The sequence below is a fragment of the Oculina patagonica genome, chromosome 6 (genome assembly GCF_052425735.1).
Source record: "Oculina patagonica isolate OP01 chromosome 6, crgOcupat, whole genome shotgun sequence".
NCBI classification, from domain to species: Eukaryota; Metazoa; Cnidaria; class Anthozoa; order Scleractinia; family Oculinidae; genus Oculina; species Oculina patagonica.
The window spans coordinates 35143548-35162766 of NC_135763.1; the positions used below are offsets into that span (position 1 = coordinate 35143548).

At 38.3% G+C, this 19219-nt stretch overlaps 3 protein-coding genes across 3 annotated transcripts; 1 reads left to right on the forward strand and 2 right to left on the reverse strand.

The window, feature by feature from the left end:
• Nucleotides 1–352: 352 nt before the first annotated feature.
• Nucleotides 353–1216, reverse strand: LOC144658551 (uncharacterized). Its single transcript, XM_078518984.1, has 2 exons — nucleotides 1083–1216; nucleotides 353–953 (listed from the first exon to the last, which is right to left on the reverse strand). The coding sequence occupies exons 1-2, from the start codon at nucleotides 1176–1178 to the stop codon at nucleotides 408–410; spliced, it is 642 nt and encodes a 213-aa protein (XP_078375110.1). The 5' UTR covers nucleotides 1179–1216; the 3' UTR covers nucleotides 353–407.
• Nucleotides 1217–3707: 2491 nt separating this feature from the next.
• On the forward strand, nucleotides 3708–4586 carry LOC144658056 (lithocholate 6-beta-hydroxylase-like). Its single transcript, XM_078518381.1, has 2 exons — nucleotides 3708–3785; nucleotides 4197–4586. Exons 1-2 carry the CDS (start codon nucleotides 3708–3710, stop codon nucleotides 4524–4526), a joined length of 408 nt encoding a protein of 135 aa, XP_078374507.1. The 3' UTR covers nucleotides 4527–4586.
• A 5051-nt stretch (nucleotides 4587–9637) lies between these two features.
• LOC144657034 (equistatin-like) lies at nucleotides 9638–14794 on the reverse strand. The gene is made up of 6 exons (XM_078517321.1): nucleotides 14713–14794; nucleotides 14410–14497; nucleotides 13081–13171; nucleotides 12439–12690; nucleotides 10045–10328; nucleotides 9638–9825 (listed from the first exon to the last, which is right to left on the reverse strand). The coding sequence occupies exons 2-5, from the start codon at nucleotides 14488–14490 to the stop codon at nucleotides 10078–10080; spliced, it is 675 nt and encodes a 224-aa protein (XP_078373447.1). The 5' UTR covers nucleotides 14491–14497; nucleotides 14713–14794; the 3' UTR covers nucleotides 9638–9825; nucleotides 10045–10077.
• Between the last annotated feature and the right edge of the window lie 4425 nt (nucleotides 14795–19219).

A 19219-nucleotide genomic window follows, 5' to 3' on the forward strand; every position in this document is an offset into this window, starting at 1 on the left:
TTTAGCTCTCCAGGCATTGGGCAAATTATTCCACCTTTTTGCGCCAATGTATGAAACTGATTTCAGTTTAAGGTTAGTTTTTGGCTTGGGCAAGACTAAGCAGTTCTGACGTCTCAGGTCATATATACTTTGCTGCTTCCGAAAAAGAAATTGGATACCCAATGGAGCAGTTCCTTCAAATACTGTGTATACTAAAGTTAGAATTTTAGCGGTTGTAGTTAGTTTCTAGCGTTCGCCATTTTACCCTTTGAAGGACATCCACAGAAGGTTCATAAATACTGTGTCGTAAAATTGAAAGTGGCTCAGCACTAACTCGTTTCGCAACTTGCGAGTGACGAAACAGCTCAACAAAATAGTTAAGTCCTTGTCAACAAGTTAAGCTTCCATCGAATGGTTTTGTTCCATTATCATTCAAAAACGACGAAACCTAAAGAACGCTTTTCAATGTCGTCGTAACTGCCGGCAAAATACTTCTCTAGCACGGGCCATGAGCGTTGATACACGAACACAAACTCATCACAGTTCTGATAAATATTTGGTATTGCTACAAAGAATGCGAGCTCTTTCAGCGGATATAGAACTCCTTCCTTGAGGTCCACCGCATTTCTCTCGGCTATTTCGTTTTCATTGTTGGCGCCGCCTTTTTCTCGGCCGTTTTTGAGACATCTTAGCGCGGCTTCGGTCAAATCAGTGATGTCGGCACGGAACTCGTCATTCACCTCATACAGATCTTGGATATCTGCTAAAGCCTTCTGGTAATGAGGGCAGCTTTCCACGTCCTCTGTCCACCTTATGAAGCTGTAGTTGGCGTGGCAGAGACCGCTACTTTGGATAGCTTCGTTGCACTTGTTTCGCAACCGATTTCCTTTAACGCGCGCGGATTTCTCGGGATTTTTTGAACCTACTGCCCGATAATTATGCTCAGATATCTTGTCGGGGATAAAAAGTAAGACCTGTATCAGAAAAAAAGATAACACCGTTAGTTTCTATCTGAAATCACTGGAAGGTACGGCAGTAAAACAAGGGAAACTTTTCGGGCTATTCTATACATTTTTCTCTAGCTTAGGAATAAAATAACTTACATGTTCTGAGTTATTTTTCGCAGCAAAATCAAACAGCCGCTGAAGGGATTCCAGCCTGAAGTAATGTGGATTGCCAGGGCTTAACCCTAGAATCATAGGACGTCCGTCCTGCAGAAAGCTCTCACAATTTAGAATAACCTCCATGTTCGTCCTAAAATCGGCAGAAAAATAAGAATATTCAGCCTGGGTCGGAAAAACTGTATTCTTATAAAAAAAGAGTGTACGGCTGCTTGTAATTCCTTGTCGAAACTCGACATTAATCAGATTTAACAGTACTCATATATAAAGGTTTTCTGTTTGACTCTACAATGCATGACAATTATCGAATAATTATTAAAGTGGTGGTATGCTGGCTGTAATCAAGTCGGCATTTTCACAAAGGAAATAAGAGTGTGGCGAGATCTCGGTAACTGGACCGCAGTTTTTGGATGCTCTTTCAGATGTCAGGGTTCATTTTTCAATTTAATCAATTTTTAAAATTCGTACCCAGTCCCCTGCTCGTTTAGAACATGGCTAATTGTTGGTTAGCCACGATCAATTTACATGGGTAAGAAGGGGCTACATTTTTCCAAGTAAAACTAAAGTGTTGTCAGGAATGAAAAGAGGAAAACTTTCTGTTATTTCGTACAGCGGAAGAGAACGCTTACAAATGCGATAAATACCATGTTATTGCAATCGATAACTTTCGCCCCTTGGTTTGTTCGTGCATCTTCCTTTTTCGCGCGCCATTTTAAATTAATTGCTGTTTCTGGGAATCTGTTGACGCACGCAAGTGTCTACTGAAAGTGATTACAAATGACGGATTTTACAGAGGAAGTGTCGAACTCGAGACGACTTCTATCCGTAGCAACTAATCATTACTTTAATACGCATTTAGAGAGACGAATTTGAACGTTCCTGCTCTGTAGTTACTGCTACAAAGTTTTATTTCTACCATGCTGCTACTTAACAATTATCCTGCGAGATCGCGCGGAATATCGCCTGGCTGTACTTAGCCGATGACGCCGTAGGCTGTGTTGATTTTGTTTCGTGTGACAGGGTCACACGAAACAAAATCAACACTCTAATTTTAAGCTAAAGAACACAACGAAGACTAAAACTACAATATAAGACGACTAGAATAATGCAGAAATTAGCGAGGTCAAGTACTGTTAATAACAAATAAACAAACTAATCAATTCAAGCCTACCTTGCTAGAAACAAGCTCTTTCTTTCTGCTCTGCTCTGCTCTTCGACTTGTCCAGTAAAGTCTCGAGAACTAAATTGACTACGAGCTAGAAACGTTCTCCTATTTATAACAGAGTAGTGACAGAGAAACGGCAGTTTCTGACGTACTAAAACGAGTTTAAAATAGCCTTGCCACACCATAAAAACCATTTCCTTAAAAGAAATCCACGGGGTCGAGAGTCCTGACGTAAGAAATATGTTTCCGTTTTAAAGAAATGCCAAGGGAAACTGGATTGTTTAGTGAACGAAATGCTTTTAATTAATTCGCGAGAGAAAACCAGCACTAAACACGCAGGCGGACTCAATACGTGCGAAAGTATTTACCTAATTAAATACCGCACGCACTAACACTGTGAACGCTAATGACCGCGAAACACTTCTTTTAAAATATTCTAATATACTCTATCACCTCTATTTGCATTTAAACTTAAACTTGACCGTTATTTTATTCTTATCTACTTGATAATGAATTCAAGATGAGTTCGAAATGACGTGGCTTATTTTCGCTTATTTTTATACTTAATTGGTTAATGATTAACCACTCTTTTGGGTAACAAGAAAGCCTAAGGCTTTCAGACGAACCCAGTAGCGTTTGTATTTCCTTTTGTTGCTGTTCAACAAGAATTGCGTTATGCTAAAGCGCGACATGCGATATACGATACTCGGCCAGTATTAAAGGTCAAAGGCACTTTGATCACTTTTGAAGACTTTGAAGGTGGACATATCAGAGTTGTTTTCTTTTAACTTTAAAACTCATAAAATATAACGTGACTCTTTCATTTATATCTCGTATTGGTCATTTCTAACTTAGCAGCAATTCCTTTTTGCACTTTTTGTTAAGTTAAACACATGGAAAATGCGTTTAACGCACGTAATTTTAATCCCTCAGAGTGGTATGTAATCCTCCGTCCCATTCCCCTTCCCCCATTGAGGCAATTTCAAGTGGGTGATGAAAGATGACCAGTTTTAAGCCAATCAACATTCGTGACCTTCAATGCCTACCGACAAAAAAAAAATATAGGAACCGGGGGGCAACAGACCCCCACCCGGTTAAAAACGACGTACTAAGAGGTAACCACAAAAACTTAACCGCTACTAGCACAATTTAGCAATGAAACGTGGTTAGTGCTCACACGTAGAAACATTTCGGAGCGATGCACAAGCTCACGAAATCAAACAGGAAAATTCCTGAACACAAAATTACAAACTAAACAGAAAAATCTTAGAGCCTCTTGAATTATTGAAAAATAATAAAATATGTCTAGTGACTCTGTCACACTCTCCCCTCCTTTTGCTCAGCATATCCCTTGCGAGCTAAACACTAGTAATACAACTTAACTCCTAATGACAGACATAGGTAAGTGATATCGATTACTGTGATGTCCTGCAGTTAGTCTAATGGAGCGCCTTACTGGCCTCACAGACAGTTCAGTGAAACCCGTTACTGATATTGGGGGTTATCACTTACCTGAAGGGGTAAGGGACATCGTTTGTGCGTTCGCGAATAACATAGCCGCTTAAAATGCCATGATGGTCCTACGGAAAATATAACAGTGTAGAATAGTCCTAGGGCAGACAAGACCTTATAAAGCCAGTCTTCTACATTAACTTAGGTTAACATTTGCGTACCGCTTCGATTAAGATAAACTTTCGAATTGTCCCAAACATGTCTATCGTGTTTAATCAGGCTATGTAAAATACACCTCTCGCGCCGCCATGTTTACCAAATTCGTTCCCGGGACCTTTTAGAAAGAGAAAGAGCATGGAAACGAGGTTGATTATTTGCGTCACGCGCATCACGCGTGTGTCACGCATCTGTCAATCATTAAGCAGTAATATAAGTACATAGTACAATTTACTAAGCTGGATTCTCTGCTTGTTCAACAGACTCCAGTCTGCGTAGACACTCATTCACTGAACTTCTCGGAAAAGTACTGGAAAGATCCTAACAAGTTCGACCCAGATCGCTTCGCCAACGGAGCCCGACCAACGCCCGGTTCGCTCTTCCGCTTCGGAATGAGTCCAAGGAAATGTCTAGGCTATCGGTACGCTCTGGCTATCAGTCGTGTAGTTGTTGCGTCGGTTTTGCAGAAATACACACTTCAACTGGCTGACCCTGACGCCACAGCACGAGTGAAGACCAACGGAATGACTTTCTTTACACCTTATCTCAGCCCAGAGTTAGTGTTTAACGAGAGACACAAAAACAACGCTTGAGCGTTAAACAAAATAACTTACTCAGCAATCTGCAAGTGAAAATATCTAGTCCTGGTTCTCATTTATACGATTAAAAGGAAACCACAGGTTACCCAAGCTCGATTTTGTGTATCGTTAGCATAATGAAAAAAAAAGAGGTTTCAGACCGAAAGCTGTTTTTACGTATAGGGGCTGTCAAACCGAACGGGTCGTGAAAAACGACCACCGTCAATCTAGTTTTGAGCGAGGTTTTTGTGTGAGTTTTGCTAATATATACTAAACTTAACCGTGCACTAATAAGGTCTGATACAATACAATACAATCTTTATTAACGTGGTCAGCACTCTTTGGTAAAAAGTAAGTTTACAGGTGCGCCACGAAATAAAAAACACAAAATCAGTGTTCAGCTGATATTGATAAACACTGAAAACATCGCTTAAAACTCGCTCAAATTCGCTCGCGGTACCGCTTTAAATGGCTTCGAAATTGTACAGAGAGTACAACGGAATGGTATACAGTAAAAAACCGCGTATAATAAGAACCTAGGGTTTTCAAGTCAGCCTAAACAGGTTCTTATATAAATGGTATTTAGTGTAAAATTAGGCAAACTAGGTTCTTTCTTAATTAGGTTCTTAACTTTTGTTCAAGAAATAAAGTAGAATTTTTAAATGATCTGGTCTTTAATGTCCATTAACAGTATTCTTGTAGGCTTCGGTAAGCAAAATACTATACTATTTTAATCTGATTCTGTTAAAATCAAACCTATACTGTAACTTTCACTATAATTCCCAATAAATCTTGTATACAAAACAACATAATATGATAAAATGTCAAAGTTTCTCTTTTCTTTTTTGAAAATAAGAACCTGTTGTAGAATTTTAGCCTAAAATGGTTCTTATGTAAAGGGTGCTTAAAAATGAAATTTTAGCTTAACAGGTTCTTAAATGTTAGGTTCTTATACGCGGGTTTTTACTGTATTTCAAAATCTTTATTCAGCCTCTCCTGACTATAGTCATTTAATAGAAACTCAGCCGTGTTCTATTGAAAATCCGCGAATCTGATTGGTTCTCCCACTGTTTTCTATTTAACAAATAGATTTCATCTTGCCGTGCGTCTGTTCAGTAATAGATCACAGATGACGTCAAAATGTGGTATGAACGGAGAAGTGGCCCACGAGGCGCTAGCCGAGTGGGTCACTGATGTTCATACCACATTTTGACGTCTTCTGTGATCTATTACTGAACAGACGCACGGCAAAATGAAATCTATTTGTTTTATATAATAACACAAGACTTTAGCGCACTTCAGTGTGAGCAATGCCGCCGTACCGATGAGCTAAGTTGTTTTGATTTCACTTTTAAATTTTTCGTTAACACGAAGCACTGTTAATCCGATTGAATAAACAGAAAAATGGTCAATTGAAAGTCAATGAAAAAACTAACCTTTATTCCGATTTGGAAAGTTGTTCAAATCTGTGAGCATTAACCGAAGCGTTCAACCGCAATACGTTTGTTTCCCGTGGCGTCGTCCAACTGTACAACACCGGTCAAACTTTCATACAGATTTCGGATAATTTCTCGAATAATTCACTGTCTTCTTCAAGCTTGTTTCGCCCAGTTAAATGCTTCAAAAAATGAACGATGCTTGGCGTATTGTTTCTCACTGAAGATTTGTAATTAAGCTGAACTTTTTTGCTTTGTTGTGGCCCCGCAAGTTTGAAAAACTTTGCCGACAACTCTGATTTGGACTATGAACTCTGATCACGCGCGCGAGTCACACCACCGCGTGACGTCATCTATGCGTCTGTACTCTGATAGATCATAAGTAAGAACCAATCAAAATGCGCGTAGAATTCAGGTTATTATATAATCGCCGATAGAAAGCGATCGCGCGCTCGTTGCTCATTTAAAGATTATTTTTTCTTAATTTTGGGCTTATAAGTACGTAAAATTGTAGGTTTTTGGACTGCAGTCCTTTAAGAGTTTCTCCTAAAACAATTAGACTACTCGCCCTCGTTTTCTATGATAGTCTAATTGTTAAATAGAATTGAGTGCTCAATAGAAAAGTTTTTTTTATGGGGTAGGGGGGGGGGGGGCTGGTGGGATTTGATAGATAGTAACTGTTATATATAATGACCCCCCCCTTCTTCATCGAAAATTTTTACCTGGCCCCCCCTCGAGTTCCAACTTCCATGACCCCTCGGCCCCCCCCCCCCCCCCCACAATAATCAAGTGAAATTAAAATATATCGAGCCTTGTGAATAAAGAATGTATCAGTGTACAAAAATCACATCCCCAAATTACTGGCATTGTCTCAACATTTATTGTGGATGCCATCTGTTAGTATGGGTTGTCTGCGTTTGTAACCAATAAGCTGTTGGGTTGAGTTAATGGCGTTTGGTACAAACAAAATTTTGGTAACAAAATTTGAATTTTGAGAACCTCAGGAATGTTATTTTGGGCATTCTGGCAAAATGTTTTTACTCTTACAGGAGACTCTTTACAACACTTAAAAGTACAATTATATTTAGTGACCCCCCCTTACAGACCATTTTTTTTGGCTGGCCCACCCTTTGAAGCCAATTTTTTTCGGATGCCCCCCCCTTAAATTCCACCAGCCCCCCCTATCTTATAAAAAAGCCCTTATATATTTGCGCATTTCTGCTTCTATTGATAGACTGAAAAATGAATTAAACATTTGGCTAGTTCAAGCTCTACAATTGTATTGCTAATAAAACACTTTTTCTCCAGTTGAAAGTTATTTTGTTTCTAGGGATGGAAATTTACACTTTTGTTTTGTTATTTATTTGTTTCTCATTTGTGGGCTTCCTGTAAAGCAGCTTTAAGCTTAGTGGAGTTCCATGTTAAATAAAGTTCTATCTATCTGATCAATTTTTGGGAGCAGAACTTGAACAAATCGACAATTATCATAGACCGTCAACTTTATTGTTAATAAAACAAGGAAAAACGAAGACACCAGTATAGAGACAGTAGAGATTACGTACGTTAGTTTCTGAGTTTATTACGGGTAAAAATAAAGATATATAGAAAGATGCAGCATCCCCTATGTCCCTCACACAGCGGTCAAACACAAAAATTGACGTTACATCCGGTCTTTGCCGCCTCGAACTTTTGACTCGAAAGCGGGCAAACTTTTGCAAGAAATTGTTAAAGAAATAGTACGGTGAAAGAACAGTTCAAGCTGAGACACTCAGTGGAGATGAATTATCAAATTTACAATCCATAAGCGGCATATAAACCTTAACTTTCCAGGGACGGCGTTAACTTTTGGGTTTAAAGCAAAAGTTTTCGGAAAATTTAAGACTTTGTATGGAAAATTTTTGCGGCAAGCACACTTGAACTGCGCATGCACACCGCTGTGTGCATGTCCCTTCTGTAGGTATGTACAAAAAGGTGTCATTGTCTATTGGAGATATACGAAATGATTACCTTTTCTGTCAAAAATGATATATGAAAGGGTAACTTGGGTAACTTGGGGCGGAGCCTATTTCTTGAAGGGTAAGAAAGCTTGAATGTTGGTCAATATATGTTTATTGACTGCAACTAGGCCTTTCTCGATTATGCTAGTAAAACTGGCATTTAATGCTACTAGAAATTCTCGCATAAAGCCAAAAAAATGCTTAAATAATGCCTGATTTCTTTAAAAAATGCCACTTGAATTCCAAAGAATGCTTTGACTGTGTTATTTCACAGTTGAGGGTGTAAAGATAGTTTCTCCTAAAAGCTATGGTTTTGTAACATTTAAGGATCCAGAAAGCGTCAAAACGTACAAACTCTTACATTATATGCTCATATCAACAACAGGTGATACTTAATAATTGTTGTTTATAAAAAGATTAAAAAAATTAAAAATATATATAAAAAAATATTTATTTACATTTTAAAAATTAAAAAAAAAACACAGACAAGTAACACAACACAAGTACACAAGTAACACAACGCACAAGCAGTCAAAACAGACAGAAAACAATCAAATTGAGTAATTAAAAGTGTGGATTATTTATCTTTCTGAGTTCTGAGTGCTGAAATCTGGATCACAGTCGTGAAAAATGACAGAAAATGCTAGCAATTCTTTTTCAAGAAAAAACGAAAAAAAATGCTCGTTTTCCCAAAAAATGCCGAAAAAAATGCTAGCATAATCGAGAAAGGCCTAACTGCAACTGAGCACTGGATTGATGATAAAGACAGTTCTGTCACTCAACAAGGGCTGTACGCATTGTCAGTATGTAATTTAGCTGCTGTGAGATCGCTAGTGCTGATGCCTTACTTACCGGTACGCGTGAATTGATGCAAGATATATATAGAAGAGTGAATGAGAGAAGACTGGGGTGAGTATACCTGGGTTCCCTGCACCTTTATCTATAACTTAAGCTCTCAAGCAAGTCGTTTAGATTTCAAACGCGTTGTATTAAAAATTCGAGACTTCGTCATCGAGAACCAACGCAGGGGAAAAGTTTGCGAGTCAGCCAAACATAATTGCTTATGGAACTGTTTCGCAATTAGTAACATAACTTTCACTCGGGTCATTTTGACCGATGTTAACTCCCATGTTAACTGGCCCAGCTGACTGCTTAACGTGGCAGCGTGGCAGCGTATCCAGAAATGGGTTGAAAATTCGAAAACAATAGGTATTGTTAAGGTGCTTTGAGATGGCAATATAAGGTAGTTTCATGGGCTCCTGGTAGTTTTGTAGTCGGCGTAAACAATAGCCTGCTAATGCACGAGGGAGATTCAAATTTTCCGATTACTACACTCGCGGCAAATTCAAATCTTCGGAGAGCGCCATATTATCTCTTCCTTAGCTCGGGATCGTACTAAAAAATGTCATTCTTTGCTCGGTTTATAAAAAATATCAAAATTGTCGAAATGTTTTACTCTTAATTAATTTACTCTGGGTAATTTACCATTTTTAAAAATCTTCTATCTTCTGTAGAAGAGCATCTGATGTCGTTTCCGTAGTGAAAGGATAGGAAGAACGGAACAAAAAAAAAGAGGGAGTGCTTGTCTTTTGGGTTGGAGGAGTGGATTTATACTAATCAACTTTTTACAGTAGTTAAATTTTGGGCTAAGCTGAGCGAGTAAATGGGCAGTGTGCCAAAAAACTATACAGCCTTTTTTCTTTTTGCCTTTTATTTTCATTCCAGCTCAGTATTAAAGACTATTCTTGTCTTGATCTCGTTATGTTATGTTACGTTACACTTATTTATATTACGTTATGTTACGTTAAAGTAACAGCCAAATTATTAAGTGACACTAGCTGGTGTCTAAGTTTGCCTTCCTCCTGTGTTTTGGAATTAAACCTGCAAAAAATAGTAATAATCGATTAATGTAATAAATTAATGTAAAGTCGTACTCAAGCAACAAACATACAATATGTTAGTGAGTAAGTGTATGTGTGAGAGAGATTAATTTTTATATATATTGCGGTCCCATAAGTCACGTCAATGACCTTAAAAGAGAAGTTTTGAGACGATGCCCAGTAGTAAATTACGGATGCACCGCGAAAGGGATTGGCTTACCAGCTTGGTTTCTCAATAACCCGTCAGTCGGTGTCACTTCTCGGGATTTTCGCCACACTTTAACGGCTTGCTTTGCCCAAATCCCACTGAAACTTCAGTCCCGGGTATTTTGTCGCCATTTTCATCCACGCACCAGCAATTGGCGAAATTCACAGAGAACCTTTGATCACACTGCACGGGATTAAAACTTCCATCGGCTCTGCATTCTGGAACCAACACGAACATGTCGCCTTCTTTTACTTTTGCCAGTGCTTCGGCACGAAGTTTTTCACATTTGGTCTCAGCTGGAAAGCAGAAAAAGAGAAAAGACTAAGTGAACAACACACAAAACCACACACAATTGCGCAACACTGTGAAATATTTGGCAATTGAAAAACCACAAAGAGGCGGTAACCATTGAAAAAGGGGTAAGAACCGATAGTAGACAAACTGGTAGATCATACGAAAAGCAAGAAGTTTAGAACCACATCCTTTCTGGTTCATTAATAAAGTTAAAGTTAAAACAATCACAGGAAGGGTAGGACAATTTTGAGAATACATCTTTGAGAGGAAAAGAAAGCTGCCTGAATTTTTAAAGATGATGTTAAGCAATGGCGCAGAAAAGAATACGGCATTTTATGCAGTTACAAAACCAACAAACAATAGGCTTACTAAACAATGCCTGGCAAAAATACTCAAATCATCGAAAAAAATTTCAATTACTTCTCTTTTTCACGGAGTTAGATGTAAGCAGACATTCCAGCGGCGGCACATGTCCAAACTTTGTTCGTGTTCCAGGGATTTCGTCTCCATTTTTATCCACACACCAGCAATAACCAATGGAACCATAACACTGTTTAGGCTCAAAACTGCCATCTTCTCTGCATTGTGGCACGTAAATAGTTGTAGCACCATGCTCCTTCTTTGCTAGGGCCTCGTTATGAAGTTTTTCGCATTTGGTCAGCGCTTCATCTGTGGAAACGAAACATAAATAGGCCATTTCCGAGTTACCCTTTGCCTCTGTTTCAAGACGAGTCTACGTGCGAAACCATTCAAATGAAAATGAAAATGAGTTTGATTTAAAATGAGTTTGATTTGCATGAAAATGGACCTGAAGAATGAATGGTTTCGCACGTAAACCTCGTTTTGAAATGGAGGCAAATGGTAACTCGGAAATGCCTATTCATTTTTCTATTTGACAGTCAGTGAAAAGCGAAAAAGATAAAAAAAAAATTGTATGGTTATACAATTTTTATGCAAGAGGGCAGCCGTTTCCTAACGAGCAAATTTGTCAGAATTTATCAGGGACCAAACTGTCTGCAAGTAAAAAGAAGTTCGTTCAACTCCTCTCCAAACCACTCCAACGTAACCAATTGGCTAGTATAGAGAGGAAACCTAATTTTTGGTTGCTGATGCTGGTACCTTTAAAAAAATCTTTAAAAATGTCTGTTTGTTGGTTATTTTGTGGCCACCATTAGTCCCTGATGAATTTTGCCAAATTTCCTCGTTGGGTACTCCCGCCTCAATGGGACCAGTTTTTGCCGGCCGGTTATGTATCTAGCGTCTAATAAAATGAATGTAAAAAATGGGAAAACTTTCAACGGACGAGGAAAAAATACATCAACGATTGATTGAAGGAAAGCCAAACAAATTAAAGCGCTTTTTTGGGGAAGGATCAATAGTGTACCTTGCTCCTTGCAGCGAGGTTCCTGATTTCCTGGTGGAGTCTGTGTTCCAGGGATTTCGTCTCCATTCTTATCCACACACCAGCAGTAACCAGTGGACCCACTACACTGCTTCGGCTCAAAACCACCATCTTCTTTGCATTGTGGGATGTAAGGTGTTACACCGCCATTTTTCTCCTTTTCCAGAGCCTCGTCACGGAGTTTTTTGCATTTTGTTAGCGGTTTAGCTGTGGAGATGCGAATGGATGAGAAATAAATAGTTAAGAGACGATCATCATTGGACAAACAAGACGAAAAACTGAGAAAAATGTATACTTATTTCAGTACGCAACATAATGTGATATGCACTTACAGGCTGTAATTATTTTTTTCCATAAACATAACAAAGGAAACAATTTTATGGTAGAATTACAAAATGTAACTGTGGTTAAAAAAACATGAGTGGCGAGAAATGTTCTGCATATAAGAAGTAAGACCGTTACCTTCCCGTTATCACGCAGAAATGAAAAAAATCTTTTAAACACAATTTGAAAGTTAGAGAAAAAAATGCACATGTCCGGTGCCAAAATGGATTACACAGTTACAAAACCAACAAACAGTAGGTTAGTATCCATATTCAAATCGTTTTGATTACAATGGGGGCAAAGGAAACGATAACTGATAAATAAAACAGAAAGTCGACTTAACAATTAATGTCTGGCAAAACTAACTATAAAACGTTTTCAATTACTTCTCTTCTTCACTGGGTTAGATGTTATTAGCAGACATTCCAGTGGCGGCACATGTCCAAACTTTGTTCGTGTTCCAGGGATTTCGTCTCCATTTTTATCCACACACCAGCAATAACCAATGGAACCATAACACTGTTTAGGCTCAAAACTGCCATCTTCTCTGCATTGTGGCACGTAGATAGTTGTAGCACCATGCTCCTTCTTTGCTAGGGCCTCGTTATGAAGTTTTTCGCATTTGGTCAGCGGCTTATCTGTGGAAACGAAACACAAATTCATTTATTTACGCAACATAAGATGATGTGAACTTCTACAAGCGCCATACTACTTTGTCGTGAATTCCGAAATGTTTTTTTGACTATAGTCATTGAATACAGCCAAAGGATGATAACGACAAACTCACTCGGTTATTTAATTTGCCATAATTACTTTATTTTTGCAGCGGCACTTTAAAACACTTCCTGCAACAAATTTCACGCAAGATGTTGTATTATTGTATGTTGGATATTTGGTAAATCACAATAAGTTAAAGGCTCTAGCATATTTTGTAGAAACAAAGTCGTGCATATCAAAAGTGCAGTTTTAATAATCTGTTTTGTAATAGCAATAAAAATGTAAAAAAGAGAAAGAAATGCAGCCTTTACCTTCCCGTGCAATTTTAATTTGATTCACAATGTTGGCCTTTCTTGGCAGCTTAATGTGATGAAATAAAGATGGCATCCTCCCTGAATTTTTCTGCAAAATGGAAATGAAATAAAAGCAGTTAAAGACTGCGAGAAATCGAGGCTGTACTCAGAAATACTCACAAGTTTTAAATTTGTACTTCATCGGTGCTGTGGTATAATCTTGTTAATTTCATTTCATTTGCAGGATCTGAGGCGAGTATGATAGTTTTTCCAAAGAAGACAACAAACAAATACCACATATAACAGTTTTGTACTTAAAGGGACACTGTCACCAGTTTCACTTCAAAAACTCAAGAGCCTAAAGACATATGGAAACTACGAATTGTGGTCCAATTTTGTTAAAAAATTATCATACAAGTGTACTAAAGCGACAAACAAGTGATATTATTGTGATACCATCATGAACTTAAGATCTCAACTTGAAAAAATCAAGCTGATTTTATCAAGTTTTGTCCTTGTGGAATGGAAAAACACCTAAAAATTATTAACAGTGTTTCGATTCTAGTTCATCCGCATTTATTTGTTCTTCACATGTAATACATATTTCACATGTTCGTTGCAGGAAACTCCAGTTCACATGTAAGTTCATATGGGATTCACTCACGCGCTGTTCCCATCTGTGGCTCTGTAGCTCAGATGGTAGAGCAGTGGTCATGCAACCCGAAGGTCGTGGGTTCGAGTCCCACCTGAGCCACTGAATTTTTTTCAGTGGCCAGGATTCACAGTGTCTCATTTCATTTATAAGTATCACCATGCCCAAGTGATCATAAGTGATTTTTCAGTGAGCCAGAACTCCATGACTAACAGAATCAATTAGAAGTTGATGTCACTAACGACGCGTAACCAGGGACGCGAAAGTCACTGAATTAAAATAAAACAGTGTGGAAAGGAAAATGTTTTTTTTTTTTTAAATAAACCGAATTGTTGCTGAAGTTAGCGAATGATTCTTCGAAGTAGAAAACTCAAATATTCAGTTGTTCACTTTTCTTTGCTACAATTATTCCGAGCAACAAAAATTTTGAGTTGGCGGCCGAGGGAACTGACACGCCCTGCTACCGCTCATACTGCGGATGAGTTCTGCCTAGTACATTAACGCCCAATGGCACAAACTTAGTTTTTCTCTATGCAATTCAAAACGAAATAGAAGGATATTCGCTGTGGGACGGTCAAGCGTTGCACTCAGGCAGCTAGTTCCTGAGTTTAACTGGTAGGCACTACTCTCTTTTTTCTTGTCGAAGCGATATTTCAGTAAAATCAACAAACACTATACCATTAATTTATTTTTACCTTAACAAGACCTTGAGCATCGTTGTAAGCACATGAAAATGTGAATCCAAAAGCAATCAACATAAAAGCAAAGCTCCTCATAGTTCTTCTAAAAAATAATACATTTTTAAAAGATTATTTAGACTTAGAAACACCGCCCAGAGAGTTTAGGGTGTTAACGCAACAATCGTCGATAAATACAAAGTTTTGTTCTATCTTCTAGCTTTTTTAACGGCTATCAAATTAAATTTGTTTTAACATCAGTTGAGTTTAAATCAATGAAGAACTAAGTTTAAGTTGACAAATACTTCGAAGAAGTCTAACCTGTTTGCGTGAAGATAACTGAGGTCTTCGGATTTGTTTGAACTTCCAAGTTGTTCTGACGACTTCTAACGTACAACAGGCACCAGGCGCGTAGCTGAGGTTTTAGGAAGGGTGTTCGCATTGACAGGAATATTTTTTAGGGGGTTATTAAATACGAGCGCCGAAGGCGCGAGCCTCCAGGGGGGTCTGGGGGCATATCCCCCACAATATTTTGAAATCTAGAGGCCCGGAAATGCTATTTTCAGCATTGTGCACGTCAATATTTCAAACTCGATGGAGTGTAAAATAACACTTATTTTTAGTCATAACAACAATATTTCCGGCGTTTTGTTAACTTGATACATTCATACATACGTACATACCGGCTTAGTGAGTCCTTAGTACACTAAACGTTTTACAAAAGCTTGACTTGTAGTACAAAGGCATCTCAGGGTAAAAGCTTAAGCCCCCCAGATCCACCGTCAATGTACTAAACGCAGCGTCAAAGCGTCAATATGTACTAAATACACGTATCACCTGGGTCCCCCGAAATTGTATTCCCCGCCTTTCGTCTATTGATACTCCATTTAACAAATCCCGAACGCCTGTTAAGGAAATATTTTTCAACGATGGGATTATTTTGACTACATATAATACTACGTCACTAGGATATATTGAGGCCACTTACTTACTAATTCACCTCAGGACTATTCGTAAAGCAAACTTGGCAATTGCATCATGCGTTTACTTGCAGGGTAATTAATTTAAAAGCTGCAACACTCAAAGTTTGTTTTCCATTCCCCCACTATTTGCTAAAAGCTGAAAATCAACAGTTTGTGTTTTAGTCCTCCATTATTGACCTCCAAAGGGGGTTCGTTCGAACCCCTCGAACCCCCCTTCCTACGCGCCTGGGCACAATGTCGACTGATTTGATTCGGTTTCTCCTTATATAGCCTCCTTAAAATCGGTTAGATATTCATGAACAGTTGAGTTCACATGTCACATAGGACATGGAAAACACCCCAGACAAGCTGAGTAAAATAGTGCTAAATATTGATCAGCGTCAAAATTTACGCTTGTTTGATGCTCACATGAAGCCCGCAAGCGTAAATTTCAACCGGATGTTTTTAGCCAAGGTATCCACTTATCATTGAAGTGGTAGCTGGCTGAAAAAAACGTATTCTTTCAAGTGGCTATGACAGTGATCAAAACAACTTGAAGCGAAACCCAAGCGACGCAAGTCATTTTTGAAAGAGCTGATAAATCATACCCCAGATTTTTTTTCAGCTGAGACCAAACATATCTTTATATTGAGTTTTTCCTGAGAAATTCACGTTGGCTTACATTAATAACTTTAATATTTAATATTTAATAAATTCATTCATATTTGGAGTAAATGTTCACGTGTCTGATCAAAACAGCCCCTGAACAACTCCAAACAACACAATTATATACTTCAGAGCTAATAAATCACAGACGCCGCTACTCGGCTTGTTTTCACTGCCAGTCTGATTACGATCGCACCCCTAGTTACGCGTGCATTGTTTAGCTGCTATTTTCAGCAAGCCTTTCTAGAACACTTAATCAGGAAATCGAAAAACACAACACTTGAAATTAGTAGACCGTTCAACCAGCATAACGTACGCTCATTGAATATGGACTGCTAATGATGTTTATTGCCCGACGTCTCTGCACTTTGCAACCGAGATAAAGTCTGTAATACATCGTAAATTGCGCGCATTTTTTAGGAGCATATAAAACTAAAAAGATGACGTTCTGGTCAAAAGAGCTTTTTGATTTCATCAGAAGTTTTCAGCTAAAGATTTAAAACATTGACATACATAGGATTGTGATTCAGTTACATTTATACGGAAGCGGCCGACTGTAACAATCCAATCGGTGTAATAAGCACGACGCTTGGCAATATCGCGTATTGTTTTCGATTGTTTGCTTAGCAGGCGTACAGAATTTGTTTTCAGTACAATACAAACTATTACACTTATAGTTTTAAAGCCAATATGCGTAAATTTGGTCAAAGAAGAGGAGAAAGAAAAGCGAGAAACTAAACTGACAATAATCATAGTGGCCCCTCTATAGTGTGAATTTTAGTTGAGAAACTGTAATCAGTCTGCGTGAAAAAGTAGCGTCAAAATTTACGCTTGCTTAACGTTCAAGATGTTCACTTCAGGTAGCGTGATGTCAACAGAATGTGCACTTTTTTTAGCCAAGCTATCAAGTGATCATGAAAGTGGTGGCTGGCTCGTTCAAGTGGCTATGCGAGTAATCAAAACGACTTTAATAAAGCAAAACCCGAAATCATTTTCAATACACTGCATGAAAGTGCAGTGCATTAAATAAACGAGAAGGAAATTCCAAAGGAGATTTTAAAGCTAACTGTCGCGGATGGCTGGAATAAATTTCCTGGCCCAGTTAGTTGGTGCTGTGATAAAAACAATTCTGTCCAATTTTACTTTGGGTAACTTGACGTTTTACATTCCAAATTAATGATCTATCTTCGGAGGAAAAATATATCACTGAACTTTGTGCTGAACGAAAGTAAGGGCTAGATCGGGGGAGGGGATGTAAATGCGTATTACTTACTTTTTAGGTTTAGCTAAGCGAGTAATAAAAGACAGCGCATTAATACAGTGTTACTAAATTTGCTTTTTATTTCAATTCCAAGTTTAATGGTAGACTTGACGCCATGTTTTGTTGAAAAATGACATTGTTTTTAATAGAGTTTTTAGTGGTGTTCAGCCTTTTCATTTTATTGGGGGGGGGGGGCAGGGGCGTCTATTAATTATGTTCAGTGGATTTCTGTTGTCTTAGTGGTAACAGGAAATTTTGTTATGCGTTTTTATCACTTTCTAGTTTTCAAGACTGTTTCAGAACTTTAGAATCCTGGAACGGTAAAAAATCCGCTGATTTAAGGGCGTGGAGTGTGTAAAAGTAGTTTACGTTACACAGGAATATTTTTGCATGCGAAGCAGCAGACCTCCCTGTCCACCTTTTGATTCTTCTTTTCAGGGAACTCCGTAGAGGAAGTACGGGTACGAGTACGACTTTCGAATTTCAATCCAGTTACGTTCCCAGAGCCCTAAATCCAACTCGTCCCTGTTGCTGACCAGTTGATAAGGAGACTATCTGTACAGGATTGGTGTGTAATGTAATAATCGCAAGCATAAGCACTTGGATTCAAAAGTCGTACTCATCTAAAGGTTTGTTGCAAGGTGCCCCTTACAAGCGCAGTTTCAAGATAAAGCGTGTAGAGCCTGGGAAGAGGGAACTGAAAGGGCCTGTCGACACCACCCCCGCCCCTTCTTTTTCGCTCCTTCCGACCGTTTAATTACCGTTTGAATCCTCTGCAAGGAAAAGAGTAAGAGAACAGAAAGATGAGCCAGAATCCATTTGAAAACACGATCATGACAAAGAACAGCAAAGCACTAAGATGCACTGTAATCTACCACCTGTAATCTACCACCTTAATTAATTGTGTAAAATTGTAAAATGTAAAATGCCTCTTTTCTGACGATATATTTATTTTAAATTAATAAATGGTGGTCACCCAACTAGTTTAGCTTTTTAGTTATTTTGGGTGACCAGCAACTGTATGTATTTTTAATTTATTTATTGTTTAAACATTTCTTTTTGTAATTTTACAGTTCAAAAAAACTTTTGTTGTTGTTGTTGTTGTTGTTGTTAAAAAGAATTAAAACCAAATTTATTCCTTGACTATATAACCAGACTATTGACTAAAATGCGCTCTTCAAATGTCCATTTCATCAGTCAGGTCCAAGTCCTCCTGTTTCAGGTACACTCAAAGAAGGACAAAAAGAAAGACCGCTGGCCGGCTTTAGATTCTTCCAGTAGGTTCGGTTAGCTCTGAAATAGTAACACACAAAAAACAAAGTTTTGATTTTCATTTTAGATGTCTGCTTGAAACGAAAGACAAAGACAGTCAATACAAGGCCATCCAGTAAAGTAGTCATTAAAAAATGCTGGTCTTACTGCGTACAGACTTACCCATACTGAACTTTTTCAAAGTACTCTTACTTTTGATATACTACTTGAATGAGTGATGTATTGTATTAATATTTATTTTCAATTCACTCAAGAACGTGGTCACGACTCTTTGACGTTCTTTTCGGGTTCTACTTTTCGGGTGCCACTTTTTGAACAATCGAGAAAGGTATTCGAGATTGGAGCCGAAAAATTTTATACCGATGAATTGTACCAGAGAACTCCTATTAGGGTCTTTGATAGTTTGTTATCTCAAGTTCGAAGATACAGTCAAAACTCCCATGGGTCCAATGGGTTTACAAGATGCAAAACAACATACCTTAAGTCCAGAGGCGGATCCAGGGGGAGGGGTTGAGGGGGTTGCAACCCCCCCCCCCTTTGAGCAGCATTTTTTTATTTGTTGGGCTATTCATAAATGATAATAAAATAAAATTGTCTTATACGTAGTTGTTTTACTTCCACCAATTGATTGTTTGTTAAGTTAAGAAAAGATAATGTACATTTCGCG